General features: G+C 47.0%; 2 protein-coding genes across 2 annotated transcripts; one reads left to right on the top strand and one right to left on the bottom strand.

Moving 5' to 3' along the window:
* Positions 1–180: 180 nt before the first annotated feature.
* Positions 181–19,325, bottom strand: ano10a (anoctamin 10a). The gene is made up of 13 exons (XM_048993238.1): positions 18,962–19,325; positions 18,217–18,345; positions 16,434–16,634; positions 15,552–15,686; positions 15,173–15,292; positions 13,154–13,723; positions 11,902–11,957; positions 11,724–11,798; positions 11,230–11,412; positions 10,081–10,272; positions 9,632–9,760; positions 2,827–2,943; positions 181–1,373 (listed from the first exon to the last, which is right to left on the bottom strand). Exons 1-13 carry the CDS (start codon positions 18,975–18,977, stop codon positions 1,332–1,334), a joined length of 1,965 nt encoding a protein of 654 aa, XP_048849195.1. The 5' UTR covers positions 18,978–19,325; the 3' UTR covers positions 181–1,331.
* A 511-nt stretch (positions 19,326–19,836) lies between these two features.
* LOC125718933 (1-acylglycerol-3-phosphate O-acyltransferase ABHD5-like) lies at positions 19,837–26,276 on the top strand. Its single transcript, XM_048993239.1, has 7 exons — positions 19,837–19,983; positions 23,175–23,260; positions 23,353–23,725; positions 24,608–24,762; positions 25,110–25,221; positions 25,345–25,531; positions 25,671–26,276. Exons 1-7 carry the CDS (start codon positions 19,946–19,948, stop codon positions 25,764–25,766), a joined length of 1,047 nt encoding a protein of 348 aa, XP_048849196.1. The 5' UTR covers positions 19,837–19,945; the 3' UTR covers positions 25,767–26,276.
* Positions 26,277–27,947: the final 1,671 nt, after the last annotated feature.

Raw genomic sequence — 27,947 nt, 5'->3', positions numbered from 1 at the left:
TATGGACCGTAGCATTACGCTTGGCGTGCCTTAACAGTGAATCGGTGATGGTGTGATGCCCTCGGGGGCCCCGGGGAAAAAATCACAGAATGACACTAATCTGGAGGGTGCGGGATCTCACTCAGACATCATAGCAGGAGAAGAAAAGGCAAAATCACATCAGTACAGGTGACCGGGAGGTTTGATGCAGTTTAACATTTTATTGAGCAGAATGTAAAGGCCTCTTACATCCAACGCCAGCAGCAGTGTGGATCCACGGTTTACCTTCTTCCCGATTAACACTGCAGCATATCACCTGTTTGCTGTGGGTCTGAGTTCAGCATTTTCAGATCCAGCTGCACAAAGGGTTTTGGTGTGTCAGTCGAGTTTGTTCTATTCCCGGGAGCTGCACGGAAATCGATTTTTCTACCAGCAAGGGGTAATCAAATCAGCACCCTGCCTCCATCTAATTACTGGTTACTTTAAAGATAGCCACAAATGAAACCATCAAATGCACCATTGCCGTCAACCTGCCAGTTATGTGACCTGTTGGTAGACATGACCGCTAAGCATTTTTACAACCCAGAAAGAACATTCACCGTTATCTGTTTGCACACAAAATTCTGACCAAGGCAGGACTTGTTGTAGACTGTTCACATGCGCATCTTGGGGTACTGATCCTGCAGCAGGACATTAAGAAATGGGGACTACATGCCACATGGGGTCCCAAAAGTCCCAGAGTCTCTCTGGTGTCCCTGGATATTTGGCCCGACTCCTGGCCTGCAATTCCTGAGCAAAGTGCCAAGATCCCTCAGGACAGTATGAGCAGCAACCTTCTGACGGGAACTGGAGCGTGACAACGCAGGATGTGTGCAGCAGGGGGCGTAACAGTCAGTGACCTACACTCATAACCGCAATGATCCGCAACAGAGGCACTGCGGTGGTGTCCGTGAGCGTAGCAGTAAAGGTCCCAATGTAGCAAGATGGGACTTAGCCTGTTTGCATCACGCAATTAACAGCGATGCAGGCAAATAACTAACGAGAGAGGGAGGGTCATGCAATATTGGCAATCTGTAGTGAAGCAAGGGGCTTCGTTTAAAGCGTGTCAGTCACAGCTCAACAGAAACAGACCATAATAATCCAACCAAGCTCCCCAGGACATCCTGTTCAGCAGAACTGACATCGATCCTTTCGTTAGCAGTGACTGCTTCAAAAAGAAAGACAAAGTGTACAGTTTAACGGCTCTGGGTTCGTCGGTATCCCAGCGTGGGGAGTCAGCTTGTAAACGCCGCTGGCTGCCTTCGGAGGGCGCCACAGCCACCCGCGCCCTCCTTGTCGCCGGGTTTGCGTCGTCACTGGCTTTTGATTGGGGTCGCTGGGGCTTCCAGCATTTTCTGCCAAAAGATGAAACATTTGTGAAGTTTTCTGACGTTTTCCCCCTTATATCACAGTGCCGATGTCTCCCGCACATTCCCAGCACTTACATCTGCCTTATATCCTCTTTTACAGTACAGTGCGATCCCTAATCTAGGAGTCCCTGCTTACGCTTCGCTTTTATGGTGACCAAAAGAGCTTAATAATGAAGCAGCACTTCAAGGGTAGTTAACCACCATGCAGAGCAGCATAGCTCATGTATGATCTTCTGCCAGGCTCTGGCTTGACTGACAGTCAATATGGCGACCTGTATCCCTAACTACGTGAAGAACAAAAAAAACTCCCCAAAGACCCTTGGAAGCTGCAGACTGTTGAAATGCTTGAAGATGTCTGTCTGCGCCCTCAGCTGAGAGATGCGAGTGCAGATGTGTCCCTTGAGAGCCTGTGAAGGGGGGGGTGTGTGTGCATATGGGTGTGTGGGGGCAGAGCTAACAGCCTGGGGGTGGGTTCACTGAGCGTGTGTGTGCAGTGCTCTGCCGGGAGATTGTCGTCGGTGAGTGTAAATCAGAGGGAAAACGAGAGCGGATTCAGCCTGTGTAAGTCTGTCTATGGCAGGGATTCTCTCTAGCAAAGCCATTCAACTTTAAGGGGTTTTTGTGTCCTCAGCTGAGACGTTTCAGTGTGAGGCTGCCTGTGCTGTGACCTTACCTGTTCCCAGCCTTTCTGGCAGAGCAGAGCTCAGCCTGTATACGAGTACGAGACCCAGGGGCAATGACATGGAAAGTAGGAAACAGTTAAATGCATTACCTGTACTGGTACAGCATGGTATTTTACCGGCTGAGTTTAGTACACCTAAGTACTGTACACGTACTAGTTCTGTGTGCTTTTTTCTGTACTCTACTCACTCAGTACTGATTTAGTAAATACTAATTCTGTAACTGTACTAGTTCTCTGTGATGTATGTACATTACACCTTCCCTGCAAAACGCTTAATTCCTGAGCATCTCCTACACCTGTGCCCTCCCCACGCCCCAGTGCCCCAGCTTTGACACACACACCCTGGGAAAAGTGGGCAACTCCGCAGGTGCAAAAGCACAGACCGGCTATGCCATGGTGACATGAAAACAAGACCTCGGCAAGTGCTAACGGCAGAGGACGTGTTCCAATGTGGCAGTGTGTCGCACGGCAGACCTCGGGCAGAATAGAGTATCGCGCACTTCTCTTGTCTGTGTCTCCGTGACATGGACGGGGACTGTGACCTGGTGAAAATTCAACTGCGGACTTTTGCAGCCCCTCTAGGAAGAAAGGACTGGGTTTGCAGGTAGGCGCATGCGCGGGACAGGGGTCTGCCGCATGAAAACGGCCAAAACGCAGCCTCCATGGAACAGCTGCAAGAAATCCTCCAGCCAGGACGGTTATAGTTATGTGCAGTTTCAGACTTTTCCAGAAGGGCGAGGAGTTTCCCTCATTTACCTTTTTCTTCAGGGCCTCCATGGACTCGAACTCCACACGAGCCAGTTTGATTTGGATGTGCTTGGGAATATCAGGGATGACAAACGCCAGGATGAACTTCAACACCAGGAATACGTGCTGTGACCAAAAAAGAGAGAAAGAGAGAATCAGCCAAAACTGCACACAATTATGGCATCAAGGACGGCTTGCACTGCGACCGCCTAGAGGTCTGAGGACATCTCTCAGAGTCCAGCTGCCTGCTGAAGCAACCTCAGACCCCGTAAACACAGTAATCATAGCCTCCGTTCCACTCCACCGCTGGGCCTCGTTATCTTCTGGCAGACCTCTGAGATGCGTGTTGGACCCTGGACCAAGCATTTAGTCAGAGGGCATTCGGCCTGCTCTCTCAAAGGCGAACTTTTCCTCTTTGGCGAATCGAGTACCTCGAAAGGGCTGCAATTTTTCCTAAAAGGAAGTGAATGGAGGGTCAGATGATTCCGCATCATAGATAGTCACGCTTCGACCAAGCTTGGTGCCAACTTTGTTGAAAAGCAGCAAAAACAGAATAGCGTCTTTACCCTCTCCTTAACCATGATGACATACAGTCCACCTGGGAGCCCAGGCGGTGGGGAGGATGGACTCGGGGCAGTTGCTGGCAAAGTGATCCTTTACACTTTCATATACTATGTTCAGTGCGGGGCAGCTTGTACAGTACTGGCTAAAAGACACAGGCTCGAACCCGAAGGCCAAAGTCCCAGGAGAGTCCATCTGTTGCACCTTCGAGCAGAGCACGAACCCTGAACTGTTCCGACAAATATTCAGCCGCATCAATGGGAAAAAATGTTTGAGACGTGGCCCTAAATGGTTCTTTGCCTACGGCATTCCAGGAAAAATGGGATAATTCTGGAGCAGGAAACCCGAAGAGTTTTCTTTTGGGATCAGGGTGCGGCCAGAGTGTCACCTTCCCTCCAGGGTGGAGGAGCGTCCCAACTAACACAGACCAGGCCTGCCTCTTTATCTGGAAGCTCAGGCCCGGCACTGCAGCCAGAAGGGGAGGACTGCATCCCGGGACAGCGCTCCGAGCGAGCCGGTGTCCCAGAGAGCATGACTAATCGCCACGACAGGGAAGAAAACTCTCATTTTCATATTGTTTACTCTCTGAAACTCGCAGCTCAAAGACAACCAAGGGCAAAACCATGCCAAGTTCAGATTTAGAAGTAATTACATATTTGAACAGAAGTTCCGCATCCTGTCAGTGCTTTGGGAGCTGCAGTGCATTGCGGGTACTCCACCAGGACAATGGCTAAGCTGATATTTTGCAGCAGGAGTTTTCAATGTCTTTGAACTAGCGACCCCAAATGAAAACAGAGCAGAGATTACATGCAACCTCTGCTACTGATCAGCAAAGGGCCCGTGCTGACCTCCGATCCGGCGATGGCCCGGCTGTGAAACACCTCTCAGATTCTCTCCCACCTGGGTGACTCATTTTTCCTGAAAATGCTCAATCTGGGAATTTCATAATGGCAGAGGGCAGAAACACTGCCAGAAAATCAGCTTGTCAAGTCATGAAAAAATAATTTGCACCAAACATGATCTAAGAGGACAGGCATCCTGTCCAGGGTGCAACCCAGCCATGTGCCTCCTGCTGCCATTGATGGATGGATGGATGGATGGATGGATGGATGGATCTAAGTCTTAAGTAGAAATACTGTGGTGAGCTATGTTATGATTTTATTTGGGGGGGGGGGCTTGGTACATTTTGCCATTTCTGGGGGGAAAGGAAGTTGCATCACAATCAACTCGAAATGTCTTACTGATTGACTGACTGGCAACCACTGTCTTAGGTACTAAAATTCTGTACAAGGAAGTCTGTAAATGACACTCCTGGCCTCCATGATACCGATTCCTATATTTATACGTTTCATAAAAAAAAAAAAAAAACGGGGTCAGAAAGGCAGTTTAATTAACACGGTAATACTTGCGTTAATTATTGCATCTTCGCTATTCGCCCGCTATTCGCTAGTCATTCATCACTGTTTACGGCTTTATTTCCCAAACCCATAATCACTCCTGATCAGCTGGTACTGCATCCCCTGGCAAACTGCTCACCGGTCAGACAGTCTGTGAATCGAGGCGTCCTTCTCCGAGCGGAAATTAAACGACATGTTGAGAAAATTGACAAAGAAAAAAAATGCATCGAAACTGAGAGCACATGGTTTCTCAAACAAAGGCAGCTGGATGACTTTCGGAAATGGCCTGACACTAATCTCCCTTTTGTCGGTGACAGGAAACACACAGACAAGGTAACCACGTATCTGTCACTCGGGAGATTACTGCCACCACGGCAACTGTGCAAATGCAGATAAAACCCACGGCTAATTGCCAAGTGCATATGTACAGTATATATGTATGTGTGTGTGTGTGTGTGTGTGTGTGTGTGTGTGTGTGTGAGTGACAGAGAGAGAGTATATATAACGTTATGGGGGACTAACTGTTCCCACAATATGATAAAATGTGTTATTTTGATGTTGTGGGGACCAATGTTTCGGTCCCCACAAGGGAAAGCTCAATTATACAAAAATCTGTGACTGCAAAAAAACGAAAAATGCCAGAAGTCTTGTATTTTGTTTGGTTACTCTTGGTTACGGTTAGGGCTGGGTGGGGGTTAACGTTGTCATTTTTGGGATTAGGGTTATGCCCGCAAAAATGATTGGACGGTCCCTACAAAGATATGAATAGAAACGTGTGTGTGTGTCTGATTGGATGACACTGCCCCGAGTGCCATATATGCATGCCATGTATGAACACAAACCCCCAAGACAGGAGGGAGCACAGAAAGGCCGTGCACCACATCATCGGACGGCACCTTGCAGTCGACACGTGTTGTTAATGCTGCCTGTCGTTGATGCTGCATGTCGTTGATGTTCGACTTCCCTTTATTCAACTAAGAAGATTCTGATAAGCACTTATCGTACTATGCGACTATGTGTTTGGTCAGGAGCAAACAAATTTGTGGGGGGTTTCAAACCCCTAATTTTACTATGTGGCAACATAGTAACAGAATAACAGAAGACAGTGTGGCCATTCAACCACCCTGCGGCAAGATAAGTAGACCGAAGCGGATCAGAGCGGGACCAAGATGGCCGTCATACGCTCTCACTAGAGAGGATTTCTCCCGCCGCCGCCGGTACAGGTACTCGCGTGTACCTCCCGCCGCCGGTACAGGTACTTGCGTGTACCTCCCGCCGCCGCCGGTACAGGTACTCGCGTGTACCTCCCGCCGCCGCCGGTACAGGTACTCGCGTGTACCTCCCGCCGCCGGTACAGGTACTCGCGTGTACCTCCCGCCGCCGGTACAGGTACTCGCGTGTACCTCCCGCCGCCGGTACAGGTACTCGCGTGTACCTCCCGCCGCTGGTACAGGTACTCCCGTGTACCTGCTACCATCACTCGTATACCTCCTACTATCACTACAGATACTTTCGTGTTCCTCATACCATTGCTACAGGTACTCTCGTGCCACTGTACTCTCTTTCTTCCATTACGCCTCTTTCTCAAAGCTAAGACCAGTGTAGCAAAAATAAATGATAATCGGTAACATAAGAACATAAGACCATTCGGCCCATCAAGCTCATTTGGGGAGAACTTAACTAATAGCTCAGAGTTGTTCAAATCTCATCTAGTATAATAGTAGCATCCCCGGGCGGGATCCATCTCCTCCATTCTCCGTTCCACGTATTTTAAACAGCAGATAATCCTATATCAACACGACTGCTCTATACCTGCCACTATCCTGCCTTCTTCCAAGGCTTACTGGTCGCCGTGGCTACACTGTTGCCTGGATACGGCTCTCTGAAGCCTGCTCTGATGTAATTACCTGAGCACTGAAAGTGAGCTACGGAGACAGACTGACAGCGATGGCATTTTCGGCCCGGATATGAAATAAACTGGGCAGATTCCAGCCATGGATCACTCTCATCACACTATGGTGAGAATAAAAGTGAGAATGTCCCCTCCTTTCATTCTACAGTGCTTCCAGAAAATATTTCTTGGAAAATGACATCATCAAAAAAAAAAAAAAAAAAAACACACTACTGTGTTTTATCAGGGTTAAAACGGTAAAATGAATAAATCACTCGCCATGACCCTGTAATCTTTTAATTAAATATTTCAGATTATTTTTAATTAAAACATGCTGCATCATTATCTCTGTTCCCACGACCCCATTCCACCCAGCCGCTCCACAGCCGCGTCCCCATTGATGTTTTCAGCAGGACGGAACAGAAACAGACCCTGTATTGTTCTGGTTCAGTCTGCCTTACTGCCCACCGAGAATGTGGCCAGACTCTCATTAGTGTAATTAGTGGAGAGGCCATGGGACTATAGCTGCCGGACTGTAGACACACGCATGAAAAGCTTTAAGCAAAGGTAGCGCTAGTCCTTACTCAGAGGCTGCCTGATATACCGCCTTCCCCTGGCTTTGTACCCCACTGAGAGCCAGTCTGAGACTTCACTTAAGACCCAGCGGGATGTGGGGCAGTACCTAACCCCCTCCCAAACATCCTGGCACGCTCCCAGACGCTTCCCGACACCCAGTCAAGGTGCCCTCAGAGATCTGCTGATCCCCTTTCCATGCTCCGGGCTGCTGACAGGAGGCTTGTCAAGCGGTATGGTGCGTCTGGTGTTTACGTCCCCCCCCCCCAGCAGGGGGCGCTCTTCAATGGGGTACTGAGCCTTCAAGTACCTTCAAGAAAACAAGCAAGTCTCCTGGGGTGAGGAGGGAGAATAATGAACACGTGTGTGCAAAAACTGTCTTATAGCTTGGACTGAGTCTTTTTTTTTGTGTGTCTTTAATGGTTTACGATCGTCTCCTAGGTAACCACTCAGCTGCAGGATGAAGGGCCAGCATGTGTACATGTACAGGGCAGAACCAGAGACCATAGCAGAAGGTCCTCCAGACGAAAGGAGGGAGAAGGAAGGTCGAACAAATAAATTAGGGGTCACAAGTCTCCAACAAGTACAGCACCCAGTCGTTTATAAGCTACATCCTCAGGGTACCAACAAGGCCAGACTTACACACGAGCCCCGAGTTCTAAAGGTGCCCAGATTAAATTCTGGTTGGTTACTGCAGCATTTTATCCTGTAGGCTGGGCCCCAAATATTCAGCCCTGGGTACTACAATGTACATAAACACTGTGCGATCGATTATGCTTATGGTGCGAATTAAGGCTGAATGTCACACTGAAAGACAGAGTGAAAAAGATTCATCAAATGACAACATGCTTCAAACGCTGTTCGCTGGGGAGGTGTGCATTTTCCACGGGACTGTGTTCAGCCCGAAGGTTGCTCTGGAGCCAGAAAATGGACAGAGACCCTTGTGTCTGTCAAATAAAACATCTGCAGACAATCGGACAGCTCCCTGGCGCCCCCTGTATGTGGCTAGGAGCAGTGCTCCAAAGGAAATGCTCGTTCGCTTTCGCTTTACTGCGTAAACCAGCATGTTTAGGGAAATCAAATCCAGGCGGAAATATGGCCGCTCTCCCTGAGAGATATTCATGAGGTGAGCATCTCGGAGAAAAGCAGCTGGCCGCTAGCAAGTGGATCTGCTAGGTCTCTGGCCAAATGGCTGTGATGGAACCAGTGGGCTGACGTTCATGAAAATGCAAAGAACAACACGAGACAATCTGCGCTAATCTGACCCGCCACCCTACCTGCCCCCGGCTTCAGAGGCCCAAACCGAGGCTTTGGCTCAGCCGTACCCCCTGGTGGATGTGTTTGGTACTGCGGCTGTCACCAATCTCTGCTGAGTGCTGAGATATACAAACAAACAAAAAAAACACAAAAGACCAAACTGGAAATGCAAAAAATGATTCCCAGAACCCAGAAAAGGTATGGGAGCAGTTGCTGTGGGCAGCAGAGGGTGAACAGGGACTCACTGGGAAGCTTCAGCCCACTTCCATAAACTAAGTCCGGTTCAGTGCAGCGATGCTGCGTGGCTCCTATTCCTTGACTGAGTGAACGGCAGTACAGAATGTCACTTCCTGCAGATAAGAGTGAAGCTATTTTAAAGCCGGAACCAAGCCAGCAGCAAAGGGCCCTGGCAAGGTGATTCAGCACTGACCGCTGTCCCTATGTTTACACCGTCGTGACAAACACTCAAGCCGGAGATGCATCGTGGAAAGCGTGTCGTGGAAAGTTCCAGCAAGTTTGCTAAGTCACGGAAGGCCTCTTTATCAGTGCTGTGTGCGGACATGGACATTCCCAGGCCATCTTATGTAACTGCCATCAACCTTCAGATGCTAGCTAATGGGTAACATGGATAAATGAATCATAAGCTGAAAATATCATGAATCGGATATGAATGAGATATGACATGACGCACTTGGGTATAATGGGCTTGTGTAATTTTGGTTAAACAGGAAAAAAAAAAAACCCATGTACGATATGCTGTTACACACTATATGAGGTATGTTCACTCGCGATCACTAGAGACTGGGAGCATGAGTGGGGGGATGCTGCTGTCGTCTGGAATCAGTATGATGTATCGGTCAGCATATAGGCAGGGAACTGATTAAAATTCTGATGACTACTGAATGTGCATCACCCAGCCATCGTACAGTGAAGAGCATCTGCATGAGGGGCAAAGCAACAGGAGAACTGCTTTCATTTTTCCAGTCAGGAACCAGAAAAGGTCACCGTCTGTCCCCTCTCAGCGACTTCAGGCTGTGGGACGTCATCTGGTCCCAAACAGAAGGCATCTGTGGGATGTGTTTCCCACATTTGCAGCGGTATCACCTTACTTCCCTCGTCCAATGAGATCGCTTACCTCCACCGCCACCACCAGCAGGATGAGCTGGCTCTCTGACTCAGGGAAGTATGACTTCACTTGCGGCGACATGCCGATCAGCGCACAGTTGGTTACCACGGCGATGACGCTCATCGACTCAAAGGCCAGCTGTGGACGGCAGTGCTTATCATCATTTGTGACTCCCAAAGCAAACAGTCATGTGTACAGAGCAGGACAGCAAGGGAAAAGTGTCCATTATCATTTCTTTATAAAAGTCTAATCTTCATATATTATGTACAACTCTACACTACGTACTTGGTACCTGAAATTGATTCTCCTTGTAGAGCACTTTCCATGAAGGAAAATCTATAAATCGAGACTGCAAAGTGACTGCTGACCCCTTGTGGAAGGACTCTGCATAACTTCAAGAACGTGACCGATAGAAACTACTCGGGGAAACCCGATGTTGAATGCGTAAAGCACCTTACCTGCCACACGCCGATGTTGGCTGCGGGCTCAGAGAAGGGCCTCTTAAACACTTGGCATATCTTGAGGGCATCCGAGTAGATCTCCGTGACGTTGTTGAGCACCACCAGCAGGGCGGCGATGGGATAGACACAGGAGAAGAGACTGACATAACCAAACAGTAGGAAGAGCTCCAGGTAGTCATCAAATGTACCCTGCAGGCAATAAAACATAAAACACTGCCATCCATGAGCTGATCGAGAACAGCCAGTAAGCTCAGATAACATTTCATACAGCAAACTGGTCACTGATATCTTACTTTTGGTATCAGTCAAAAACACCTGCTTTTAACCAATCTTATTATATAGTAAAAGATTATTACAACAATCAACAGAAGCATTCAACATATCAAAATTTTCTCAAATTACAGACTCATTAAAGCAGCCCCATTCTGCTTAAATGACAGTATTGCAGACTCCAGGCATTCTTTCGACCAGCTTTCATAGGTAGCCACCTGGAATGCTTCTCCAAGAGGAGATTCCAGAAGATCTGGGCACGTTAGCTACCTTGCTCTCACTCTTCATTCCAACTCACCCTAAACCAGCTCTATAGGGCAGTGTTTCCCAACCCAGTCCTCAGGAGAACCCCGGACAGTCCACGTTTTTGCTCCCTCCCAGCTCCCAGCCAATCAGGAACACCGAATACCTGGTACAGGTGTGCTGGGAGCTGAGAGGAAGCAAAAACGTGGACTGTCCGGAGTTCCCCGAGGACTGGGTTGGGAAACACTGCTGTAGGGTTTTGGTCGGATTTTAGGGACTAGGTTATCTGACACAGCACTCCGTCTCTTTCCTTGTTCACAAGATAATACTTATTACATAACCTCGAGGTGTACTTAGGGTCATTATCTTGCTGAAAAAGAAATTAATTTCAGTAGATATGTCCAGATATTTGACTGGTACTATACATGCAAAGCACCTGAGCTTCATGTTCATGTTTACCCTTAAAAACAAAAATTGCATAACCTTAATCTTTTTGATTAGCTGCTTAGGAAAAGACCCTTTATCTTGAGTAGAAAAGGTTTTTGGGGAATAAAGGTGTCCGTCTTAGAGATTTCACACGACCATATTGCGGCCACAGTTTCAGGATCCAGAGGCCAACGGGAAGCCCCTCACCAGGTAGGTGCTCATGTCCGCCTCCAGCATGACCTGCTTCTCGAAGGGGAGCTTGCAGCCCAGGGCGGTCTGGCCCTCATTTCTCTGGACCCGCTTGTTACGGCGTTTCTGCAGCCAGAATGGAAGGAAGGCCTCCAGAAACTGGTTCAGGATCTGGGACGTTATCAGCAGCGTGGCGAGACTCTGTAAGGAAGCGGGACACTCCTCACGCACTGAAGCACCCGACATCGTCTCCGGATGTGGCAGACAGCAGTGCAGAGCTGCTGGACTTCAGTGGAGAGGATCGCGGGTTTGAAACAGTCTTGTTCTTTTGGGTTATTCTTGTCTTAAAAAGATACAACTGTAAATTCAATAGGAGTATATATTCTAATTTCTCCAGCTTAAAACTCATCAGCGAATTCAGTATCTCCTAAACAAGACATAGACCTAAACATGGCCTTAAGCTCCATGGAAACTGGGCAGCCGGTACAGTAAACGCAGCCTTGCAGGCCTACCTGTCGGAGCAGAGGCATGTCCTGCATGACGAACGCGATGTAGAACAAGGAGGCAAAACAGTTCAGGAAGTTGAACTGCGGGCAACAAAGATGGAGGAAGATTAGCAGTGTCCCTTGTCTCCAGGGCCGAGGTCACAGGTCACTGTGGGCACGGACGTTCAGGCATGTGCTCGCTTACCACCAAAACTTTAAGAGTTAAATGGTTCTGATACGTTGACTCTAGACGATGGTTTTCTGCAACGACAAGAAAAGGACAAAAATAAACACAAGCTGCCCTGCCACCACATCAGAGTTCATGGAGTTACATCTTCAACTCTCCGCTAGACACATGACCACCAGGTCTCAGGACAACAAGCTCTGCTCTGTTCTCCGTCTGTAAACAAGCAGTGTGGCATTTTCGGTGCTTTAATGGTTAGCTGGGCATGAGGCGGCAGGGAGAACAAGAACCTGACTGGCATTAATTAGTGAAGCTTCCAGTTCCAAAGTTATGGCACATTTCCACTGTACCAGGCTAGATGGGTTTGTGAGAAATGTACTTCAAACTCCTTTTTTGCATAAATATCCGAATATTTATTATACCAAAACCATATCACAATATTTGTAAATCTTCCAGTAGCATGCTGCCCTAGTACCATATACTTCTTTGTTTCTTGTCATGCTCTCCTGATCTTGCTGCATCTGTTCTTCTGACCAGATCACAACAAAATCATGGGTCTTTTCATTTGTCCATGAACTATTATTGCTTATTTTTTACTTTGTTTATCGTTGTTTTCTGAATTCATAATTTTTTACAAGACAGCGGTCGTACTGTTTTGCAAGCTAGCTATCTGCATAACCAATCAACAGAGAAGCAGTACCAAAAATATACCCCAGCTAATTTAGTATTTTAGGTACTGGAACTTTTGCTACAGGTACTGGACCGCAAGTCAGTGGAAAAGGGAAAGTACCAAAAGTACCATAACAAGAGTATGGTACCGGGTGCAGTGGAAAAGCACCCTTAATGAAGCTTGGTTCCTACAGAAAGAACCAGGTCGCACTCTTCTGCAGCATGTTCTGGTGTGAACCCCCCCCACAATGGAGGGGATACTGCACCCCATTAAAGGGCCCCACGCGAAGTCATATGAGGGGATTTCATCATGTTAAAATTGCGTATAACATTAATGTTAGCTAGTGAGTAGTCAGAAGGTTGTAGCTAGCTAGTTGGCTAGGTGAACATGATGCTTCAGCATCTCCTAAATTAGGTACGTGTTTATTGGGTAGAGGCAGTTTGTGGCCAGTGAGTAGTGGTTGTAAACACACCACTGGCTGTGAGGGGAAGTGATCAATGTAAAGCGCATTGAGACAATGTAATGTTGTGATAATGCGCTATATAAATAAAATTGTATTGCATTGCATCAGCGTCACAGGAGCGATGGGGAAGGTGCACATACCCCAGTCGGTTAGGAATTCGGCAGCATAGCGGTAGAGTCGGTTCATGATCTCGATGACCACGGCATAGACAATACTGGGCAGGAAGAGGAGCAGGCCTGTCCAGAACGTGGGCTCCACCTCATGTAGCCCCAGCACCCAGGCCTCAGCGTCGAAGTAGACCATCATGACGCACAGGGACACGTAGAGGCACAGCAGCACGAACGGCAACGACACCAGGTAGATGCGCAGATGGCGCTTGGCGTTGGGGTAGACAGGTTCCTCGCGGCCCGTGACGGGGTTGTGGCCCAGGACACCGTGGAAGCCGGGTCGCGGCTCCTCAAAGGCCTTCTTCCTGGACAGCGTGCCCCAGCTATACGCCAGGCAGGCCCCGAATCGCTTCCACATCTCCAGCATCACCGTGGTCCAGACCAGGTTGCAGATGGCGAAGACTACATAGTTGTCGTAGTTCTCCCAGTCAAAGAAGTAGTAGGGAATCCCAATGATGGCCATGGGGAGCATAGCTAAGGTGAAGTACTCCAGAAAGCCGAAATACAGGGCCAGGCTCTCCCCGAAGTAGTGCCGAATGTCATCTGGAGCAAACAGAATACCACGGTAAGATGGGAATAGCCACAAATCAGGGGAGGACGACAGTCACTAGCTCATCTACAAAGAGGAGAGGCTTAATGTACAGTGATGGTCCTGTACTGTTCAATGAATAACATCTTCTTTCAAACAATTTGTGATTGTATCGGCGATAAGAGTTAAGGCAAGAATTTCAATACAGCACTACTTAACGCTCTTATAATGACAGAACAAACTGAAAAGCACCTGTCACACCATGCCAGTGTGTTTGGAGGTTGCAAAAAAGTAATTACAAACTAGTTTCAGCCCACATTACATCTCAACTTCATGATTACACACTGAACTAAAAATTTAGCTGTTTTTTTAATAACCATTTAGCTAACTTGGTAAAAAAAAAAAAAAAAACTTAACATCACTGGCGAAGCAGAGGACACGACTTAATTTAAAGTTTCATTTTTAAGAGGGACAAATGAAGTCGAATTAAATATAGGGTGGTACATACCCCCCAGGTTCCTACACCCCGGCTTGAAATACCATCAGATTGCTAAAAATATTGCACTCATGTCACACGGTAAGTAGCACATGGTCCACAGACGGGTTGGTTACGCAGTCAGTGCACAGCATGGCTGGATGAGGAAGAACTGGTTCCACAAAAAGGTTACACTTTGATTGGGTAGAAATGGTTGGTTCAGAAGTGAACAGTTATTGACCAAAGTGATCCATGTCCATTTGTGCTATAAACTTTAGTATAACAAAACAACTATAAGGACTCCTGCAGTTTTTTTTTTGCATACCTTAATAATTAATTAGATTATTGCTCAAGTAGTGTTTGTTGTAAGGTGAAAACTGCTGGTTAAGAGGTCAAATGGTTTATTAACATTACTATATACATTCCAATTTGGTTGGTTTGTAAACAAACAAAAAATGTTGTGACTCCATGGATGAGAGACTGGGAAGAATCCCATCCTGTAACAACTCTGGAAAGCCACTGATGCAGTTATCGCTAAGGCAACCAAAGAGTCAAACCATCCAATCACAGATAGGACTTGTATTGAATGTTCATATACGTAAACCCAAAAGCTGCCTTATCTTGACTTGTACTCACATGCCAGTCGACCTGCCAACCACACATGACTCGCATGCGTCCGGATGTGGCAACAGGGATTTTCGTGACTTCTGAGAATGAGGACCGTCGTCTGTGCTCCCTCAGCTGCCTGCCTCTCCCATCTCACACACTTACATTTACTTACTTCGCAGACACTTTCTTAAGTCATGTACAATTGATAAAAGCAGGGTCAGGAAGTCACTGAAGCAACTGGTGTTTAAGGGCCTTGCTCGAGGGCCCAAGGGTGAAGTCACACTGCCCACCACAGCTTCTGAACCAGGAACCATCTGATCATCAGCTCAAGAGTCCAAACCCACCAAGCCACATACCGCCTTCAGCCGCCCACACCTACCGAGAGGCTGGAAAGCCAATCTGATCTGCTGGTACCACGTGGAGGACAACCTCTTCAACTCCTCTTTATCGTGGAGAGGGAAGATCTGCAGCAGAATCCCTTTGGAGTGCATCCGACGCACTGATTTTACATAAGGGGTGGGAATCCGGTTAGGGTGAATATTAGACACAGACTCTGACAGGGTTTATCCTACTTATGTACAGTAGGGATAAACTGCAAATAATGTGCGTTTGACGGAATGAGCCTCCGAAGGGTGTGTGAAAGATTTACGTGAACCGAGTGGTAATTAAGATAAATAATCTAAAGACACAAAGTAAAGCACGCACCCCCAAGGGGGACCAACCTGACGGCTGACAGGAAGTGGAAAAGGCATGCGTACCGATTGACTTTCCCGGGTACAGCTTGATCTTGGGGTAGCCGGGCACGTACGTTTCCTGCTTGGCCCGCAGGCTGTCCAACTCGTGCTTGATGATGAGCTGGCACTCCGCCATGCTGAGGAAGCCATCGCCGTCCCCTGGTGGCCGAGCGAACAACGCTGCTGCCTGAGTTTGCCCATCACTGGTCTAACAGTAATTTGTACAGTTAACATCAGCTGCTGATTATGTTAGCTTAGCGCGGCTAAACCCGTGTCGGCTAGCGGTAAACAACCAGCTGTAACAGCGGGAATCTTGTGCTTCGTTCCATTTGAACTCATAAGGGATAAGAACCCAACTTATAACTCGTAAATTCTGAGTCCCATAAATTTCAACTGGAGCGCCCCCTGAAGTCGGAATTCTGATCTTTGAACTCGAAGGAATCGACACAACCCCAAGCTCAGAATTCAAGACGGCCGCGCCCTTTATCAACAGAAGCTAAAGCTGCAGTTTTATGCTGTTTATTAGCGGTTGTGTCTTGATTATGGTTTATTAAATGTTTTTGTAACTTGTTTTTCATTTATACAACTTGTCGGATTTAAGGTACTCTGGCTAAATGTAAGTGAACGAAGGTAAAGGCCATTTACACTTGGGTAAATTAAATCTGACTAGTTATTCAGGGAAGCAAGAAATCTTGCTTTTCGAAACGGGTCCTTAGTACCGCTACATGGCTTTCCGACTTTATGTACTGGAACACTGTTAACTTGTATATGACATCATTCCCAGTTCTGGATTCCAACCTCCAAGGTAAATGGAACCCAGCATTGGTAGCCTAAGGCTCTGTGGACAGAATCTAACAATGTGATTTCATGCCATTAGCACCCAGGAACTGAGCTCAGTCTACTCACCCTGGAAGTCCTTGAAATCCTCCCGGTTAGCGTAAGTGAAGGTTCGCATGGAACCATCACTGAACTCTTTGATCAGACCCAGGTCCTCTGCGCCAATCAGGAGCCTCTGCCAGGAGGCCCCCACCAGGAAAATGTTGGGGTTCTCCTTTTTATCATCCTGGGACAGCGCTGGTAGGAGCTGACTAACCTGGAACTCGGCTCCTGACAAGTTGCAAAGGAGACCAGAGGAGTAAACATACACAGACGTCCCATTTCTCCCGGAAGTTCCGGGAGTCTCCCGCAACTCGACACCCGCGAATGATGTCCTGCTAAATGACCTCTAAATCTGCTGTTCCGCTCCTCAGCGATGGTAAAATTAGCGGGTAAAAAGTCATACTGCTACAACCCCAGCCAGAGACAGAGACTAGTTCTACAACCCAGAACTAGGCTTGGGCAGACCTTTAAAAACAGCAATTCTGACATTTCCTGACAAAATCTGCGCAGCTGGGAGAGGTATATTTTCAAATGAAAATAACACAGTATTCGATATTACCGTATTAACAGTAAGCCAAGCCCCCCACCCCCACCACCATTTGTGCCTCATCCAAAATTAATATGCCTAACATCGGAAGTCTGGGTACATTTACTGACTATTCCCTACTAACAATTTTTCATTCTATGAGCGCTTATCAAACATTGCAATTAAGGTACGTAAAGTGTTCAGTTAAGTGTCCAAAATAATAGTGTAGATACAAATAAAGTTATTTAACAACTTATTATTTAAACTATCACTATCTAGACAAGTTTACCTTTTGAGCAAGCGCCCAAATAGTGTGGGACCTGGATAAGCCATACTGGTTGCATTGCCCTAAAGATGGCTCTGACAGTATGAATAAAATAACTGTCTGGAAAGATGCCTCACAGAACAGTTACACATCGTACTCAGTGTAATTGTTACAAACTATTCAGAATCAGCAACAAGATGTTCTGTCAAACTGTCAGCACTGTAACATTATTACCTGAACATCATTTTTAGCGCAATTACTTAAAAATATTGTTTTATAATAAAAGTGCTTTACGTGTATGCTGCAAATGTGCAGTATATTTAGGGCAATGTAGTAGTGGGATGGTGTTCGGGGAAGCTCAGGAGAACTGGACACTTTGGACGCTTCCATACCTTAATTGGGTAACACTTTACTTGACGGGGCATTCAGTTACTACTGAAGAACCAAAGATGAACAACTATAGTCGCTACTTGAGATAAAAAAGATGCTTCACAATTCGTTAATGATGAATAAACGTGAGATCACTGTTTCACTTGTGTTATCGATTACTTGACCCTTCAGCAGTTCCTTACTAGTTCCTTCAGTAGTTCACAAACGTTTACAGAATTAAGAGATATAGTGACAAATATAGTAACTGCTTGGGATAAAACATGCGTCACAATTCATTAATGATTAATTAACATGAGATCAGTATGTAATTAACACTTAATTTCTGGTTAATTGATACATAAGTAATAGTATACTATATGATTTGTGCCCCGTCAAGTAAAGCGTTACCCGTAACATTCAGTCAACGTTACTAGAACGGGTAATTGTTAGAGAGGTAAGTAGGCTGGCATTTGGCCCCGCCCTCTCAGATACGGCCCCGCCTCCTGTTATAAGGCTGTTCTGACAGCTCCTCTTACAGCCCTGCCATATTACTAAAAACAATATAGTAACAAGGAGACGAATACTATCATTAAACAGTAATGAACAGCTATCCTAAGACGGAGAGGCATGTCAACGCCGACTGGACTCACCTCCATTACGTTGCTTTTCCTTTATTCTGCTTAATAACCACTCCACAGCCTCTTCTTTGGTGTCTTCCGCCAACTCACATACCACCAGCGGGGTGAATTGGGTTTGGTCCGCAAACGACATTCCTACCCCTGCTCGGGACGGGTAAACGAAAAGTCGCTGATCTGTCATGGGTCGTCTAAAAGTTCTCTTTACATGACCTACATTCCTACATCTGTGTTACTGTCACAACACTCTGCTTGTATAAACAGCACGTAAAACCAAACTTTAATCTATTTATTTATAGAGTATTACTTGCGGTCGCTTACATATAGGCTACTGCCAGTAGTATGGCTTAGTCATTATAATGCCGGATCCTGCGAAACCTGCTATTCCGTTTCGAACACCGTCCCGAAACGATAATAAACGATCAAAGCCGAGGATTTTGCCGAAAGACGAATCGGAACCGTAAGGCCCAAGCTGCGGAACGTGCCGCACGAACCAGACGGATTTCCGAAGCGGGCCGGGGCAGCGGGGAGGAGCCTGGGATCGCCACTGTAAAGCTGCGTCTCCAACCGGGGACACCGACAGTTCGGGAGGGGCGAAATTTTCATATAACTGCTAAAAAGGGATCGCCGATTGATAAACCAAGGTGGTGTTTATACGCCATGAATTTGCGATCTAAAACATGTACGTTATCGGCCTCATCAGACCGTCTGTCGCGCACTGCCATCCGGCTGTATGCGTCGTAGGAAAACCTCTACTTACCAGATCGCTTTTGCATACGTCTCTTTTTATATAGTTATACTTTCGGGAGAAGCTGGGTGTCCGAGGCATTCATGTGTCGGCCTCCAGAGCGCCACTACTGCAACCCGGCTGCTTTTCTGGCGGCTGTTGACGTCCGGAGTCCGGCTCACGTCACGGTGGCAGGGGTTGGTGCTCCGGGATTCGGCAGGGGAAAGTAACACACCCTGCTTTGGGAGAGGCTCCGGCGGCGGGACCCGTGCCGATCCGGCTCTAATGGCTGCCGCAACAAGGTTTCCTGCTCCTCAGCTCTGCACCGAGGGTTCCAATTATGCAGGACAAGGGCGGAAGTTTGTGACACAAGAAATCAAAAGTCACAATGGGCGCATTGGGAACTGCAGATACGCAAAGGGCTCCCAGATATAACGGCATTGCTTGTTAGTGTAAGGCAATGTTTAACCCTGTATGGACCCGTCAAAATGGGAATTAAGCCACTACGTTAAAAACATGTTTAAACCTATTTTAAGTGTGAAGCGAAACCCATAGAACTACATGTGTTTGCCTATAACTACTTACACAGCAATAAAACTGCCCTGGTATAATTTTGATCAAACAAATAACACAAAAGCAAAATATAGATTAAATAATATCATTATATAAGAATTAATGCGACATTCATGTGAATGAAAACGATATGTACATTTATGAGGTCTTGGATTTAGGGACTAATGCCCGTAATTACGACAGAACGGAAGGTTCAGCTGATAAGAATGAACATAAATCCAAAGTGTCAAAATAGACTGAACATGAAAGAAACAATAAACATCATATATCAGTTTCTAAGTAATAGTTCCAGGTTTATACATTTGCTGGCTTAATATTAAATGGGGGGGGGGGGGGGGGGAGTACAGGTAAATCGTCACGGCCACGCCCCCAGCACTCTGACCACGCCCCTAACGTATTGGCTGCCGCTTGTCGGGACAATTGCCCACGGGACAGCTTGCAGAGATGGACGCGGGGTCGGCGACAGCGGCGGCGGGTGGACGGTGAGTTGGGTCCGGGTGGCTTCGTGACTGAAGCATATGGTCTGTGTGAACTGAAGCCCTTTTCCCTGCAAATGTTTCTTTTTTAGTTGTATTTACCTGCATCGACTGCATCGACGCAATATTCTAATTTAATTTCTAAAAGTGTCTAATGGAGCAGGGAAATATTTTAACTGATTTTAAAGTGCTTCATGAAAGTGTTTTTTTTACGCGTGTAATTTAATTTTGATAAAACTTTAACTGCCTCTGATGGGTTGTTTGTAGGTCGGCAGCTGATCTCCTGCATGCCGTGTATATTCGCTTAGTATCTTTTCGCTTTATTGTTAGTTTGAGGAATTAATAGATGATGGGCACTATGTGATTGAAGCTGTATTTCTCTGCGGATCGGAAGCACGTACCGGTACAACAAGATCCCCAATATTTCACGTGCTGTGTAGAGTTATATTCCTTGCCTAAGATTCTTTTAGACGGTCGTGCCCAAATAAATATTATGATTGTTAAAATGACAAATCAGGGATTATTTAAAGTTCAGCCTAAAGATATAGACTGTTTTGCACCGATTGCATAAATTTTGCCGACTGTTTTGTTGTTCTAGTCTGTTTTATATATACAGCACTTTTTGATGTATGTAATGCTTTACATGAGACGGAAATCACAGTTAAATTAAGTGAAGTAAAGAACTTAAATAAGCAAAGGTATTTCTGTCTATAATTATCCGTGCACCCGTTGCAGCTAAAAACGGTCCTTTCGGTACGTACTGTAGTCTATTTCCAAACTTTTTCATATTAAAGTAAAGACTCCATGCAGGAGTAAATCAGTCTATGCTTTCATGGATACAACATGATAAATGACATTTAAACGTTGTAAGATTATTTGTATTGTCACTGTCCATGTTTAATGTAAAATATCCATTCTAAGTTTTTGTTTTGATTTTGTTGCCAAATCCACACCTGAAACGGGTGGAGAAGCTGTCGGTGATCAAAATATAACAAAAGAGAGAATAAAGAACGTCGGTAATTTGCTGGTGAGCTGCCTCTTTGGTTTCGACTCTTAGTGAGTCGTGGAGAATGTTAGTTTTATTCTGCTACGGGGGTAGTTAGCATCTGGCGAAGGTGTTGTGGCCTGGAGACTCTCCTTGTTTGCAAGCGGGATGGATGTACGAGCATTTAGTCAGTGTGGAAGTGGCCGCCTCTATGAATCGATTGTAGGTGGATGTGTGATATCACACTTCCATTCGTATTTGTTCTTTTTAATGCCTTATCCTGATTTCAGCATCTTACAGAATATTCCCAGAGTGGGAAAACTAAGTGTATGTTACTTGCTTGTCTTCAGCTGGCAGCGTACAACATAATGGCTATAAATACTGAGCCCTGCACGGTCATGCCAGTCTCCAAATACATTGGATATCGCTGGTGTTTTACCACAGAAAACACCGCGTATGTCTCTGCGTTACGTCAGTCATGATTACAGGCACGTAATCTAAGAGCGAACTTTATTGATCGCTGTGAGGGGAAGTGTCTTTGTACAGTATCACAGAAGGGTAAGTGAAGCAATGGGTAATTCAGGTAGAAATCGATACAGAAAATATTAACGTAAGAAAAGGTAGACAAGTGTATAGGATTTAAAACAATTTAAAAATCACACTAAATTTTAAAAGATATGAGCTGCGTAAACAATGTGCCATTATGGTAAATCCAGTGTGAAATGGCTGTTGTCTGAATGTGCGATTTCACAGGTCCTTTGGGCTGTTTGTTGGATCAGCTCACATGTCGAACTTTGCCCCCCCCCCCCCCCAAGGACATGTGGCTGGCCTTTGCGTGTACTTCCTGCGTATTTGTCATACGACTGTGGCACCATGGTAGAATCATGATGTCAGTGTCTCCGCTGGGAAGGGAGGGCTGTTTGTTGGGGTCATAGAGCAGAGTTTCTGTGTTACCAGTGGAGAGGCGCCCATGGTCTGCCCCATATCCATGCCGACAGAGGTCGCGTTCTACATGTGTGATTTCACAACCTTGGGGAGTTTCTGTTATGGAGGTTTCTGGAAAAAAAATGAACAACCAGTGCTGGGAATTAGGAAGCTCGATTGCAGCAGATTTAAATGTTCAAAGACATGTTGGAGAAATGGGTTGGATTTATACATGCTGTCAGTCAGCTAATCACTCACGGGTTACTTCAGTCGATCAGTTAAACAGTTTGCTTCAGTTAATCCAGTTAGTGGTTAACAGTCCATGCTCGTCTCATTCCATGAGTTTCAAAAATGGAATTCTCGCATCACAAGATCTGAATGAGATTTTAATGGTGCCAGGGGTTCTGCTCGCTGTCTCGCCACACGCTTAGAGCAGGACGGTCTTAGTGTAACACTAAGCATGTGTAAATGCCACCCGCTGGTCTCCCAATACTTGGATGGATTAGGAAGGCTGAGTTGCTGCTGGAAGAGATGCTGGTGTGGCCAACAGGTTAACCCATCCTGTGGTCTGTGTGGATCCCAGTGCCCCAGTGCAGTGATGCAGTAACACTGCAGTAAAAATGGTGCCGTCCTTCAGATGAAGTGTAAAACTGAGGTCCTGACTCTCTGAGGTCATAAAAGACCCCTGGGCACCTTTTGAAAGAGTAGGGGTGGTTCCCCGATGGCCTGGCTAAAGCTGCCCACTGTGGCCCTTTCAGATCTGGCCTCCCTGTCATCCCCTATATCTGACTGGTGAATTCTCCCCTGCCCCTTCCCCACCTTAGCTACTGTTGTGGTGAGCGTACTGGCGCAGAATGGCTGCCGTAGCCTTGTCCAGGTGAGGGCTACACAGTGGTGGTGGTTGAGGTAGCTCCCCATTCGTTCTGTAAACTACTTTGAGTGTCTTGTAAAGTGCTGTATAAATGTAACATCATTCATTCATTCATACATCCATTCATAATTATGAATGAATAATGAATCTGATTGGTGCTGAAATTAATCACCAATCAGATGTAGCCTCCGGTGTTCATTTTGTGTGATGAGCAGGGGAATCCCGTGAGGAATCCACCTCTGTGATCTCGAGCCGTGTTCCTTTGTAGTGCTCAGTCCGGCGATCTTTGACTACCTCGTCACGTCATCCTCTACACACATTTATTCACTCTGTCCTAAGTTCGATGGACCACGTGTTGGTCGTCTAGCGGAGAGACCCCTGTGTGCACGTCTACACAGCTTGCGTTCCTTCCCGCAGGTCATGGCGGATAACCAGCTGGCTTCCTTCCTGGTGCCCCACGTCACCATCCCAGCTGAGAGATGCAGAAGAGAAGATGCTACAGTGTAAGTCTCCTCATGGGTCTTTCAAGGGCTCCTTATAATCCTGATTGCTGGTCGGTGCCTTAACCACTTCTAACTCCATCCCTACCCTTCAGCGATACAGAACAACTTCTCCAAGCAGCACGTGCCGATATCAAAAGGCAACCTGATCTGGACGCTGCTTTTCGATGAGAATGATTCCTGTCGGACCCCTCTGGTGCTTCTGCATGGCTTCGGGGGTGGAGTTGGGCTTTGGGCCCAAAACCTGGAGGTGCTATCCAAGCACCGGCCTGTCTACGCCCTGGACCTGCTCGGTTTTGGCCAGAGCAGCCGTCCGGAGTTCAGCGCTGATGCCGCTGAAGCAGAGTCCCAGTTTGTAGAGTCCATAGAGGAATGGAGAGCCGAGGTCGGCCTGGAGACCATGATCATGCTGGGGCACAACCTGGGTGGATATCTGGCCTCTGTCTATGCGCTCAAGTACCCTTCCAGGTCAGAACGCCCTCTAGTGGAGACATAGACTTGCAGGTTAATGCTGGAGACAATGTAATGGCCTTGTGCTGATACTCGATTCTGTCCACAACTTTAAATAGAAATGTTATCCTTTGTTGATCTGAAACCCAGCGACCCTTCTGGTAATGAGGCTCTCGCGTGTAATGAGAACAGTGGCCCTGTTTCAGCTCTCTAAGTGCTGCTAATATGAGATTATTTCTGGCACATATGAGGCCTTGTGAGTGGCTGAGTGCAGGAATGACACGAGAGTCTCGATTGGCCCAGTCAAAGTGCTTTGCACCGTCGCTGTAGCTCAGGCTGCATAATATGAACCCTTGTCTCCGATGAATGTATATGTCTGAGAAAGATGTTTATGATCCTCCTGGGAAGGAGGTTTGAATCTGCTTGTGTTGCTGCGGAATGAGCACCTCCTAGAGGTCTACTGGGGCCCTGCAGGCTGCAAGTCCTCTGCAGTTGCCAAAAGCTGGTATTTTTGCTAAACTGGTAGGCCAGTATGACTCACGCAGTGGCAGACAGCCATCGGCTGAAGGTGCCTTGTGTAGGTGGATGGTACACTTGCAATCTGATTGTGGACCATTTCATGCTTGCAAAAAACAACTCGAAAACGGAGCTTGATTGCTTATGAAGGACGGCTTGTTCAGTGAAATAACTGGGTGGTGGGATTAGTAAAGTGTTCAAGGATCACAGGAAGGGTCACACCCTTTGTGAGGTGTTATTTGGGTGCTCTTGGTGGGGGGGGGGGGGGGTTGCACCTTCAGCAGAGTGTTAGAACCTTAGATTTGTCTGCAGCTCTAGTTTAGACTGAGCTCCTCTGGTGGCTTGTGAGCTGGTGAGTTAGCAGCTGGCATTTGTGGTTTTCAGGGTGAAGCACCTCATCCTGGTGGAGCCATGGGGCTTCCCCAGGCGGCCAGAGGCCAAGGAGATGGACCGGCCCATCCCAGTGTGGATCAAGGCGGTGGGGGCTGCCATGAGCCCCTTCAACCCTCTGGCTGGCCTGCGACTGGCAGGTCCGCTGGGTAAGCGTGACTTCTCTATTGCTGTCAGCGCTGCTGTCCAGAACCACCAGGATATCTCCTGCCTCCCTGCTGCCCTGAATTCATCTTGTGCAGTCTTACAGATGAGAAGTTTAGCCACTTTACTCTTCCTCCCTTGACCTCCTGGTTGAAAATGAGGGGAGGGGGCTAGGAGGGGTCCAAACCAAGCTGTGCATACTTCCGTCCCTCCACTCGATTCATTAGTGCCCATTGCAGACTGATTTCCCAGCCGAAATAAGGTTTTTGCTTCATGTCCATAAATGAAATAGGTTTGTAATGTAGTTTTGAATCCTCAGACTGTCTTGTCGGTGTCGCTTTCTGTCATTCAGGCCCCTTGCTGGTCCAGGTCATCAGACCGGACTTCAAACAGAAGTATTTATCCATACTCGGCGACAACACGGTCTCTCACTACATCTATCACCTCAACGTACAGAGTCCCAGGTAGGCCCGGGCCAGATCTTCCCCCCCGGGCTCATGGTGAATGGAGTTTTCCTATTTTAAGAATGGCTGGCATTCCTCAAGGAAATTTGACACTATTTTTATTAGATCGCACTCTCGTTGCAGTGGTGAGACGGCCTTCACGAACATGACCATCCCCTACGGCTGGGCTAAGAGGCCCATGCTGGAGAGAGTGGGCTCCATCCAGCGGGACGTCCCCATCACGGTCATCTACGGCTCCCGCTCCAGCATCGACAACGACTCGGGCAGCGCCATCAAGGAGGCCCGGCCCGACTCGCGCGTGGAGATCGTGGTAAGCTAACATTCTGCCTCTGTGGGGCACTACAATTTAAATTGTTCTCTGGCCTGCATTATTATAGATGATTATTATGTTTGAAAGGAAAGTGTTTAACCTACGGCCGGCATGTAACCCTAAGCCCTTCCTGGCACAGGTGATTCGAGGCGCAGGCCATTACGTGTTTGCGGACCAGCCAGAGGATTTCAACCAGCAAGTGAATCTCATTTGCAGTACCTTGGATGGACAGTAGGGCGCATGCCTGAAGTGGGTGGGGCAGAGGGTGTGGGTGGAGCTTGCCAGTGCACGTTGCCATTGGAAGATGGCTCAGGGATGCAGCTGAACAGTACATTTAAAAAAAAAAACAATTTCCATTTAGTAAGTTTCACATTATCACCCATCTGCTTTGTTCTTTTTGGCTGCGTGAGCCCTTACTGAGGTTCTGCAACGTCAAACTGCACTGGTATCAGGTTCTGACATCCACTGAAGTTTGTCTGCTTGGACTAACCCACATTCCTGGTGCTGCCCAGTCCATTTTTTCCCTGCTGGAGTGTTGGGGAGCCCAGTGGTTCAGTGACACATCCCTGGACATCTATTACTATATTTCTTCACTGAAGAGCTTTCTTATAAGACCTGTAAGAGGTTGATCTGTGTATAAATCTTCCTGAGGACCCCAGGGCTTTTCTGTATGTAATGTCTGCTAATGCAAACATGGGGAAGAGATTAAAACTGACATTTTCATGAAACCTATATGGCATCTTCGCTTTCCTCCAGTGACGTTTCTGAGTAAATGCAGTCCTGTCAGGCCATACTAAAGAGGAATACAGGCTCTCCAGTCTATAACTAGGACACCTGACGTCTGAAACATCATTATTCTCTGTCTCTGTGTCAAATCCTGCTCTCCTAGCCGACCTGTCTAATTATCCTAAGCCTTCGTCTCGCTCCATTCAGTTTCAGTCAAACTAAACTACTGTCAATGACCATTGTATTGGGTATGATGGCAACACTTTACCTGACAGGGCACAAATACGCAGTAATAACTGGTGAAGTACCAATCATGAACAAATATAGTTGCTACTTGAGATAAAAGGTGAGTCACTGTTCATTAGTGATGAACAAACACGAGATCGGTATGCCACTTGTGATATTCATGACTTGTCCCCTTCAGTAGTTTCTTCAGTGTTTCACAAGGGTTTACAGAATTAACTGATTTAATACAAATATAGTAACCGGGATGAAAGATGCATCATGATTTTTAATGATAAACAAACACGAGGTAGGTATGTAGCTAAGACTAGCTAAGTTAGTGATTAATTAATGCATAAGTATTAGTATAACACTATATTATTTGTGCCCAATCAAGTAAAGTGTTAGCAGTTCACCTCTTTGCTAGAGCAATCAGCCTGATCATCCAGCACAATATTTACCTTTTTCTCATTGGGGACCTTTGGGTGGGGTTCTTCAGATTGAAAGTGGCGATTCTACCTCCAAACAGCGAATAATATGGCTGCAATATAATCCATACAGCACACAGACGTGGCAGAAGGTCCAGTCACTGTTAGGCTAAGTGTCAGAATTGCCAAGACGCGCCATCTACACAGTTTTTGAACGTGGTGTGATTGTCGGTACCAGACGTGATGGTTCCAGCACCTCAGAAACGGCCACCTACCTGCGATCTTCACACACTGGTCTTCAGAGTTTCCAGAATGGGTGAGTTTCCCGAAGCCGCCTTGACGCTACGTCATTCGAAAATTCTATCTATTCATCGAAAATTCTATTCATCGAAAAGATGGTACTAGCTTGGTGTATCTAATGAAGTAGGTCCTTCCTGGTTATAGCTAGATTAACCACTACAGTGGTTCTGTCCAGATCTAGCTATGTATAACCTAATAAAGTGGGTCCTGAGTGTAGGTGTCTAATGGTGCGTTTCTACCGGCGTACAAGAAACCACACGTACCTGAGCCACATATAATTAATACTATATAGATAATATATCAGGTAGTACAAATCACCAAGAACTCCATGCATTTCGACCAGTCAGATGGTGGTGAGGCAACCAGCTCGTGTTGGTCACGCTTTCGGCCAAGTTTCCCGTCCAGGCGGGAATGGATCAGGTCCGGCTCGCATACTTAACAGTGGACATGCGTCAGTTCGCATTATGGGTCTGGTTCCTGGTGGCAGTGGAGAAGTGCCCTAAGTCTCCATCACCCCAGCTCTCCTTGTTCAGTTGACTCTTTGGATATTATCATTTTCCCTCCACAGCCAAATAGGTAATTGGTGCAACCTTATCGTGACAAGGCCGAACTCTCGACCTCCGAGGAGGGGGGTTTTTAGTCTGGAAACACAGCCCAAATGTCCCAGCCACTATGGAAGGCAGCCCCGTGGCCGTACTGGCCGAGGTGGAGGGAGGGCTACTGAGGTGAGGCAGGGGTTC

Source organism: Brienomyrus brachyistius, chromosome 23, assembly GCF_023856365.1.
Source record: "Brienomyrus brachyistius isolate T26 chromosome 23, BBRACH_0.4, whole genome shotgun sequence".
In the NCBI taxonomy this organism is placed as follows: domain Eukaryota; kingdom Metazoa; phylum Chordata; class Actinopteri; order Osteoglossiformes; family Mormyridae; genus Brienomyrus; species Brienomyrus brachyistius.
Note: the sequence above shows the minus strand (reverse complement) of the source record. Positions and strands in the feature narration are given on the sequence as shown.